At 34.2% G+C, this 9942-nt stretch overlaps 1 protein-coding gene across 4 annotated transcripts; it reads right to left on the bottom strand.

Annotated features, from left to right (window-relative positions):
- Positions 1-480: 480 nt before the first annotated feature.
- Positions 481-8120, bottom strand: LOC114174166 (histone-lysine N-methyltransferase family member SUVH9-like). Of its 4 annotated transcripts, XM_028058944.2 has the most exons (4): positions 5734-8120; positions 4880-4953; positions 3019-3091; positions 481-1096 (listed from the first exon to the last, which is right to left on the bottom strand). In XM_028058944.2, exon 1 carries the CDS (start codon positions 7909-7911, stop codon positions 5800-5802), a length of 2112 nt encoding a protein of 703 aa, XP_027914745.1. In that variant the 5' UTR covers positions 7912-8120; the 3' UTR covers positions 481-1096; positions 3019-3091; positions 4880-4953; positions 5734-5799. The 4 variants fall into 4 exon arrangements, with proteins under 4 accessions (XP_027914745.1, XP_027914748.1, XP_027914746.1 ...); XM_028058947.2 differs by lacking the exon at positions 3019-3091; XM_028058945.2 differs by lacking the exon at positions 4880-4953.
- Positions 8121-9942: the final 1822 nt, after the last annotated feature.

Below are 9942 nucleotides of genomic sequence, written 5' to 3'. Positions count from 1 at the left end.
CTCAAAAAAAGCACCAAATCCCAAAAGAAGAAGGAAAAGATGTCCACTTTTTAACATTTTTCAAAATGTTTGCTCAGCCAAAAATGAGACCTTTCCGTCCAAATACCACTCGTATGTACAATGAAAAAAAATGAAAATTGTAATTAATAGATGACACGTACACAGTATCAAATGAGTTAAAAAAAGAGTGTTAAAATATCATTTCCTAAACTTAAACACAACACAACATACAAAAAAAGTGTCCCTCCTTAATACTATTTAACTTAATTTAGGTTCGCTTATTAAACAAAAATAAATAAACACAAGTTAACCTAATTAAATAAATCATCAATGCTTCTTGTATACTGCTATAAAGACATACAATAGATAGTACAGAGAAAGGTCAACAGAAGACAAAATGAAAATTAAAGCAAAGTGGTAATTTGCTACACTGTTGTAAAAGAAGTGAACAAGTAAGAAAAGAGTGTAACAGACCCAACCTTAACAAGGAAAAACTATTCATATCCGATACCATCATATGCTATGCTCTCATTGCCTGACTGAAAATGCTGAATTTGCAAATGATATGTTCATGCAAACAATGCCTTAGAACAGGTTTCTAAGAACATTATAGTGTTACATTTATTACAGCGAACTTGTCCATGTCATCATAATTGGGTTTTTCTTCATACAAGATTATTAGCAGCAATGTCCATGTTCTGGTATCATTTGAGGGCTGCATCTGATGCATCCATCTTTGCCAGTCACTATTACAAAACCTATACAAGCTTTGAACTTACGTTATGTACAAACAAGTAGCCCAAATGATGAAACAGTTGACACAGCTGCGTTATCAGTGAGTACAAAAATGTTAGTGCGAAACTGCTTCTTCGCCCACCAGAAGGAAGAAATCAACAGTTACAACAAACAAACAAATGTCATCAACAGGTTCGAAAATTACACAAGTCAACACAATTCCTGATCTTCCTCACCACAAAGGGCACACCAATGTTGAATTTTGATATCCTGACACCATAGTCCAGCAAGTTATTCTACCTTCCTTTGCAGGCAGTGTTGCAAAAACCGTGTGAAAGTCATGCCACATCATCTTCACTATCTGCAAATGAATATCAACTCAAATTGGCATGCCTAAAGAATTACATTGCTCATAATGAAAGACAAATTTGGTTATAATCACACCAGAGTTTCAAGTATAAAAGATTTTCATACGCAGTAAAGGGAGTTATCATTTCCACCTAAACTCAATTGCTTAAGATGGTGCTCACAAGTGTGATAAAAACACATGTAAAACTTTCAAAGCACCACTACAAAAATATAAAGATTAGTGGCTTCTATCTTATTCTGAGATGAAATATCTCAAACCAGCAATATATGTAACCTTATTACATTAGTCTCCATGATAAAGAGCCTCACTGTAGCAAAATGGACGAAAAAATAGACTAGGGTCTGGTTTAAATCTATGAAAAAATATCTCACCAGCAATATTTATGTTATGATTTTATCTCAGAAACGTTATTTCTGAATTGAATCTCTTCTTTTAGGATAAAAAGATCAATCGTCATGCACTATCAGTGTATAGATTTTTACAAGGCAGCTAATAAATGACTTTAAAGCAGTCATTTCAAAAGGCAACAATTTTACCACACATACAATCGGATGACAATGTTAAAAACTAAGATAAGAGCTCAATCCACACAAATTTAGGAATACGGTTATGAAGCAACTTCTTAACATTAAGGTTATATAACAGGAGAGTAAAGAAAATGTTGGACAAGGAACAAGAGAAACGATGCTAGAAAGATTTCCAGGGGTTGGAAACAGTGTAATGAATGGGGATGGAATGTGAGAACCATCAAAATGTAAGCAAAAAAAGCCCCTCTAACTCTAAAAAAATACAGTAATTAATTTCACTCAATGAAATGATTAAATTTTACTAAATTTAATTTTATGTATTGAAAGAAGGGCAGGCTCACAAAGAAACAGTGAAAGCAGATCCAAATATGGGCTGGCTGAATAAAATATACTAACAAAACAAATGTATGTGTATTAAAGCATAGAGACAAAAAGGACTAACATACCAGATAACTACAACCCAAAACATAGTTCATAAATTTAAACATAAATATTTTTAAAAAGGAGTGGAATGTTTGCTTTTTGAAAAGCTTTCAAGTTACTAGCAGTTTGTTATACTTGCAACCATGCAAGAGCCATCAACTTACAATTTAAGCTTTTAGAATAGTTAGTTCATAACATGATAGCATCTGTGACAATGCAGTCTACAAGCCTGGTCTTCATTACTCATTCTTCTAAATAAAGAAAGGTAAATTTAAACAAGATAGTGCAGCCCCCTGCACTGACTTTAGTTTAAACCAATATGACACTTTCGTAAAAAGGCATGTCAATATTATTGACAACGGGCAATAGCAGCACTGTCACAGTGGGGATGGGGGCCTACAGCAGTCTTTGTAGATTTGCCAATGCATGAAGTTTTCTTTGATTCCTTCTGAGAAAGGTAGCAGCCTTGAAGATCAAAAGTTGCAAGATTTGGTTTTTGCTAAGTATAATAAGTCTTTGAAAGACCACTGTGAAATTTGTAAAATGATTGACCCCGTTGTCCATTACTAATGATTTTAACATGTGGTTGATTGAAGAAATCAGTGAAAATGGGGTACATACTGAAAATGAATTAGTTTTTTTTATTGTCTACAAGAGGAAGAGATGGAAAACGAAGTATATACCCATAAAAAATATTTTAAAATAATAGTCATCCCACTATGCGCACTGCACTTTGCTATTCAAGATTGATAACTAGAGGGTTTATAAGACTCTCAAACAGCTAATAATTTTCAGATAGTTAATTCATGACTAGATTCAAATATCATAGGCAATCTCAAAGTAAGCATCTTCCCTAACACAGACCACAGACATTTTCAATCAACTAGTTTAGTTTTCAACACAACTGTAAACATAATGAAAATTATTAGACTGTGAAAAATTAACAATAAATTTCTATTTGACCTTTTACTGATCCACAACAGTATCTGAAGCACCAATCTTGCATGATAGGAAGTTGGAACAAACCTAAAAGACGCTGCAAAAACCCACGTGAAAAGAATTTGTGTAGTGAAACACAACGGGAATTCAGGTAGGATGGAAATCCAATAGATAGAAAGCACATTTTGACATAATCTTTTAGCTGTTGTGGTACAAGAGGACAACTACAACTTTTATACAAGCAAAGATTCATGATATGGAAATTAAAGGTCCATAAGTAATTATAAAAATATGCAAGCAATTATCCAGCTTTTCATCCCATCAGTACAGTAGAGATAACTGCTAAAATTAACACAAGACCAAAATGAAGAAATTAGTCTGCTAGTATAAACTACAAACATTTAAATAGGCCTGGTTAAAATATGGCTTTTCTAGAAAAGCTTAATTCCATATATCCAACTCCTACATTAACCTAGCAAACTTCCTGGAGAAAACTAGGAAACTGCAACAGAAACATGAATCTGAAACCAAAATACATACATATAAATCATTAATTTGGAAATAATTTAGCAGGAAAAATTTTAAACACCAGATATCTTATTTAAAAAGAATAGGAAATGCACTTAATGAATACACAATATAATTAGATATGGAAAACTAGAGCAAATAAGCTTCTGTTCAACTTCAACTAGAGCAGGAAAAAATCGATAACCAAGACCAATTAGTAGAAATTGATTTGTGAATAGAGAAATATATATATATATATATATATATATATATATATATATATATATTAACATAATTTTTCAGTTACAGCAGGAGCACTACTATTTTACCAAGTATTGGCTGTCAATTAAATTGGATTGCAAAATCCTACATTTCCCCCATTTAAAATTTAAAATACATACATATAAGATATTTCTATTTCTATTATTCCTTAATTTATTATATCAATATTGTGATTTTTTAACTTATTATTGTTTGGTTTCATATATTATATATGTCATGCTCTAAATATTTTATCATATTTTCTAACACTGTTATAAGTTTTAGGCTTAAACCCAATTTTAGTCCTTATAGTTTGACAGTTGGTCCCTATAAAAATATAATTGCACATTTGATCATCTAATTTTAAAAATAAAGCAAATTATGTCCAGTGTAAATATATCACTCGATTGCTAATGGAAAATATTAATTCAGGATAACAAGTGTTAAAGTTTATTCTTGCTATAGCATCTTATATGAATAAATCATGGACACTGTTATCCCTGACTGACATGCACCATTTTTCAGTTAACAATTTGATGACAGATTATAAGTGGACCAAAATTGCTTAATTTAGAAAAACTGAATGACCAAATATGCAATTAAAGTTTTATAAAGTTTTATAAGGACAAAAATTACACATACATGAAACTAAAAGGACCAAAGTAGACTTAAGCCTAATTTTTAATACCATTTTTCTTGAAGACCTTAGTCAGTTAGGCATCATACAATGACAGCTTAAGGTTGTCTATAGTTGTTCAATTCTCAATTCTTTTGATTAAGTTATTGTTCCAACCTTATGCTGGTCTTCACTGTAGTCTTTTGACCAGACAAATTTAGTCAATAACGTCTTAAATAACATAAAGGGCTGGTTTGAACAAATATCTCCTTAAAAACTTCCAGAAGAGAAAAATAAGAAGGAAAAATAAAGAAATAAGTCTCCTCATAAACTAAAATTAGCTTATGTTTCCACAAATTGATTGCATAAGTTAATTTTAACTAATGAAGAATCTGATTTCCATTTTTCTTCCTATTTTTCTTTCCTAAGTGCACATAGCAGAAAAATATAGTTAGTAAAAATAGTCATATTTATAAGATTCTTAGTCAATATTTTTATCACCTTTTAAGCCTGTAATATTAGTTTTGCATTAGTATGAGGCACCAATTCCGACACTGAGGACAACGGTACACCACCTATAGAATCAACATGACGAAAAATTGAATTGAGAATTGAGATTTATATAATTCACAATCTAAAATCATAGTTGTTAAGTGCAACAACTTTCATATAATAATGACACTCAAAACTAGAATAAAAATAAACACATCTCTTAATAGTTAAAATAAAGCAACAAATTAAGTCCCTTAGCCCATTAATTATAGATGACAAACTTTAACACTCACACCTGAATTCCACAAAATATTTATAAACAACCAAGATGAACAATTAAGTGGCAAATGTCCAAGGATTCACAGTATTAACGAATTAGAATACAGTTAATTTATTACACTAATACATAATATGATGTGACTGTAAATAAAGTGGTTTTCTTGGGAAAGAAAGTTTGAAGAGCATGTGTGCAATAAAATAGCACCCATAATAGATATAAATGGAAGAAGACACACACAAAACACATCCCAAATACAGGATAACATATTGGACTGATAGAAATAGAGGAAACTACTGATGGATCTGAAAACCAAACTACAATTGTAAGATATTACAACATATTATCTCAATCTTCAAAGTCGCAACAAATATTGAACTTCCTGTCATCTGAAGTGCACCAGGATGCTAGAAAGACCACAAAATGGAGCAGTTTATAACGAATAATATGCCTACAACTCGTATGGCTAACAGAGTTTACATTCCAGACCAGACTAAGATTGAGAAATAAGCTAAAATATCAAATGGAAGAAGAGCAGAGTGAAAATTCTGAAAACGAATAAGTTGATGAAAGAACTTGGCCTTACCTCTGCGAACAATGCATTAAACTTGGCTTCAGTATATCAGAAAGTGTAGAAAACTTTGAAAACAAATCAGTTACATATAGAGAGTTTTCCTGTCCACTCATCAGCTACCCCATAATCAAGGCTGAGCTCTCTCATGGGAGGGATGTTCTCCATCGCAAACAGCATAAGGTGAGGGAACATCAAATTATTGTGATCATACAAGACAAACTGAACCAACACATTGGGAGTGGAACTATGACTCATATAGCAAGCAACATTCCTCATTCTTGACACATCCAAAGCAAAATCCAAAGGAGGGAGCGAGGGATAAGATGGACGCACATAATTGGAGTCTATCATAGACAAGTCACCCCATTCCGACCACCTATCAGTGAACCGATTCGGATATATCAAGGAATCACCATTCATGGACAAAAGTTCTGCTTGCTCCCTATTGAGCACAACCCCTGTGTACTCACATATAAAAGCACCGGCTTGAATAAGATCCAAGGACCTAACTCCCCAACCAGTTTCCCTAGATCTAAACACCTCCATCCTGTTCTTGAGACCCTTCTGTGTCACCCGATTCCGACAATGAGGGGGGCATTGACAAAACGGGCCACACTCAAAAACCAAAGGCTTCCCTCTCAAGAGAATCCCACTGTGATTATAGGGAAACTCCCCTCCGTTCTTCATGGCACAGAAGCACCCTTCAACACACCCGTCCACACAATCGCAACCCGTACCCCTCCCACTCTGGTGAAACACGAACTCAGGAAAGTTTGTCTTCACAAGATACTCATACCTGAGAGGGTCGAAATTGCGATCAAGATCATTGAAAAGGCGAACCCCCACATTCTCCTTCCTGTTTGAAATATCAAGCGAAACACAACACATGGGTTTGAAACTCAAAGGATCCTTCTTTAGCATATGCGCTTCCTTCATGATCATGCTCCCCATCTTAGCTTGCCCATCGATCCTACATAGCTTGTACTTGAAAACACCGAAACCCGACTTCCCAACATCAAACCAGCAATCGATAATCGTATACAAGCCGTCATAGACATACAACTTCCCAGTGGCAGAGGCTGCACCCTCATAGCGCACCCCGCGAATCACCCTAACCTCAATCCCATAGTGTTTACTCCGCTCCATTGCAAGGTTCCCTCCCTCAAGCTTCTGGTGACAAACCTGCCGAGAATTCTTGTCCTGCCCACCATGGCCGGAGTAGGTGATAACATCACCCTCGTCAACATCATCCTCGTAACCACCGGAGACAATCACACTCGTGGCAATTGGTTCGCCGTTGGAACTCATGCTGGCAGGAAGATAATCGATGCCGGCCTGAGGTTGACCGTGCAACCCAACCACGCACAACTCCATCCTATAGAGGAACACATCACCAACGCAAACACCAGGAATGGAACCAACAATTCTCTTGTCGCGATTCAACCACAAACCACAGCTCCTCATCACGGCCGACGCTCGCAAATCGCTGCGCCCCCTGCGGGCGTCCACCCGCCGCTCGTCCTCCACCGTCGCCAGCACACGAAGCGAGTCATACACCATCCGAGTCCGCCGGACAACGTCCCGGAAGTGCCGTTGCTCCGGCCCGCCAAGATCCGCCACTCGAACCAGCTCCTTACACCGCCTCCGCGGCGTGGTTGCGGCCATCATCGAAGAAGGCTCCTCCTCCTGGACGGGCACAATTGCCTGAGAATCTGGGTCCGGAACGGTGCCCTTTGGGGCCTGCTGCAGCCATGGGTCCGAATCGGCTTCGGTTTTGATGTGCTGCGGGTTTTCGGCAAAGGGGTTGGAAAAGGCGTCGTTTCGGAGCTGCTGCAGGCTATCGGTGATGGGGTCGGGAACGGCATCGTTCTGCGGGTCGTTGGCGGAGAACGCCGTGCGGAAAAGCTGGGAGATTCTGTTGAACTCGGAGAACAAGTTATTGTTTGGTTCGGAGGTTCCGTCGCATAAAAGATTGAGGTCGAGGTCGAGAGACCCATTTGAAAAATTTGGGTCCTGAGACTGTTGTTGTTGGGAAGTAGGGGTGTTGAGCCATTCGTCGAAAGGTTCAAGCTTTGGGATTAGTGTTGGGGCTGGGGAGGCGCTGGTGGTGGCTGTGGCGGCGGCAATTGAGGCGGGGATTGGGATTCCCGGTGGTGGAGGAAGGTTTTCAGGCGAAAAGAGAGAGTTCATGATATAAGAGGGTGTGGCGGTGTGGCGGTGTGGCGGTGCTGATGTTAGTGGGTAGGGTTTAGATTGGAAGGAGTAACATTGGAAATGGTGATTGGGAAGAACAGAGCAAGAAGATTCATTAAGGTTAGAGAAATGGACACTTCGGAAATTTTGGGTGGGTTCGGAATTTCAAATGGGTTGGGTGAAATTTGAAATTATGAACTGCTGAGTTTCATAAGAAATTATTTATTTCTAGAATGGTGAAAATTAATAGCAAGATGTGTTCTTGATCTTTCTTCTTTATAAGTATGTATTTTTTTTTCCTGTGTCTACAAATCTTCAGTAAATTAGGCTAAAAATAAATATAAATATATGAGACAATTCTAGATAAATATATTTCGTCTGAAATTGTTTACTGTAGTAACACTCTTTTGGGCAGTTTTAATTATTTAGATAGTACATAACTTTTTACAGCAGCTAAAACCTGATTTTTAGAACACTTTAGAAAACTGAATTTTATTTGATTTTTGTTTTCTTTAAAATGGTAAATTAAATAATTGTGACATTAATTGAAACATTTCTATTTAAATGTAATAAATTTTATAATTAAAATATTTAATAATAATTTTAAATAGTTGAAATGTGTTTATTTAAATATAATAAATTTTACAATTGGAAAACAAACAAATTAATATTAATTTAAAAATAATTAGAATATATTTTTTAAGTACAATTGTGGTGTGATATATATCTTTTAAATATGTATGATATTATATTAGTAAGTGATGATATTGTAATGTTATTAAGTTAATATACATAATAAAATTATATTTAATAAAAAAATAAAGTAAAATGTATGTAGAAAAGATGAGAAAATAATTGTTGATGATTAGGAAAAAAAATAGAAAGTTGAATAGAAAACTTGTAGGAGTATCGGTTAATATTTAAAAATTTAATATATTATATTATAAAGGATAAGATTGAAATTATGAAATGTGAAAATAAAAGAGGAATTCTCTTTATTTATATATATATATAGTTATAGATAAATATTAAAAACAATATATATATATATATAATAATTATTTAAATAATTATGCTTACGATAAATAATTTTTTTAACATGAAAAAAGTCTATTAAAAGTAAAATGTTGATAATTAAATTGATTTACATATTAAAAAGATATTTTTAATGACAAATTTGTTGATAAAAAAGTTAAAGATGATTAATGATGAATAAAATAAGAAAATCAAATTTTTAAATTATAGAGTCATTCATGATTAACAAACATTTCCAAAATGTTGACAAATTAAGATGACTGATAACATGAATGTATTATTCCATGACCTGAAGTCATCACCAATGTATGCCAAGCTCACATTCTGTCCAAGGTCACTTTATGATTAATGATTAGCATGTATTCCTAATAATATTGATAAGTTTTACATACGTGACAGTATTCATGTATTCCTAAGTCACAAACGTACACAAATGTCTCAATTATCCCATAAATGTCAAATTTGTCTCCCGAAAAATCAAGAAAAAAACTGAGATTAGTAAAATAAATTTGTAAAATTAGATTCTTATTAATATTATTAAAGTTTACTTATGATCAAATAGTGTTGGTTAGAATCTAATAATAAAAGAGGTTACAGTACCAAGTCTCACCTGAAATAAATTTAGTAAAATAGAAGCAAAAGAGTTTTAAACATTTTTAGTCAAAATATTAGAGTGTGGGTTTGGTAGAATAAAAGAAAAAAAGCTTTAAATTTCCTTTAAATAGAAATAGGTATAAATACACATTTGGTACCCAAACTTTTTCGGAAAGTTCAATGTGGTACCCGAACTTTAGGAATGTTCAATTTGGTACCCCAATTTTCTAAAGAGATTCAATTTGGTCCTCTTGTTAAGTTGGAGTTAACACCGTGTCCATACAGGACACGTGTCAAGTCATGAAATTTCTTTTTATAATAAATTTATATATACATGTTACAATAACTTTTTATAATATATATACATCAAATCATTTCACCTAAATACTTAAATTATTT

Source organism: Vigna unguiculata, chromosome 2 (genome assembly GCF_037176805.1).
Source record: "Vigna unguiculata cultivar grain cowpea cultivar isolate G323 ecotype 2 chromosome 2, ASM3717680v1, whole genome shotgun sequence".
In the NCBI taxonomy this organism is placed as follows: domain Eukaryota; kingdom Viridiplantae; phylum Streptophyta; class Magnoliopsida; order Fabales; family Fabaceae; genus Vigna; species Vigna unguiculata.
The sequence above is the reverse complement of the archived record's forward strand: the minus strand, read 5'-3'. Positions and strand labels throughout refer to the sequence as shown.

What these genes read in the sequence shown, in the direction of transcription:
- LOC114174166 (XM_028058944.2), bottom strand. Translation starts at nt 7,911, where the DNA reads ATGAACTCTCTCTTTTCGCCTGAAAACCTTCCTCCACCACCGGGAATC.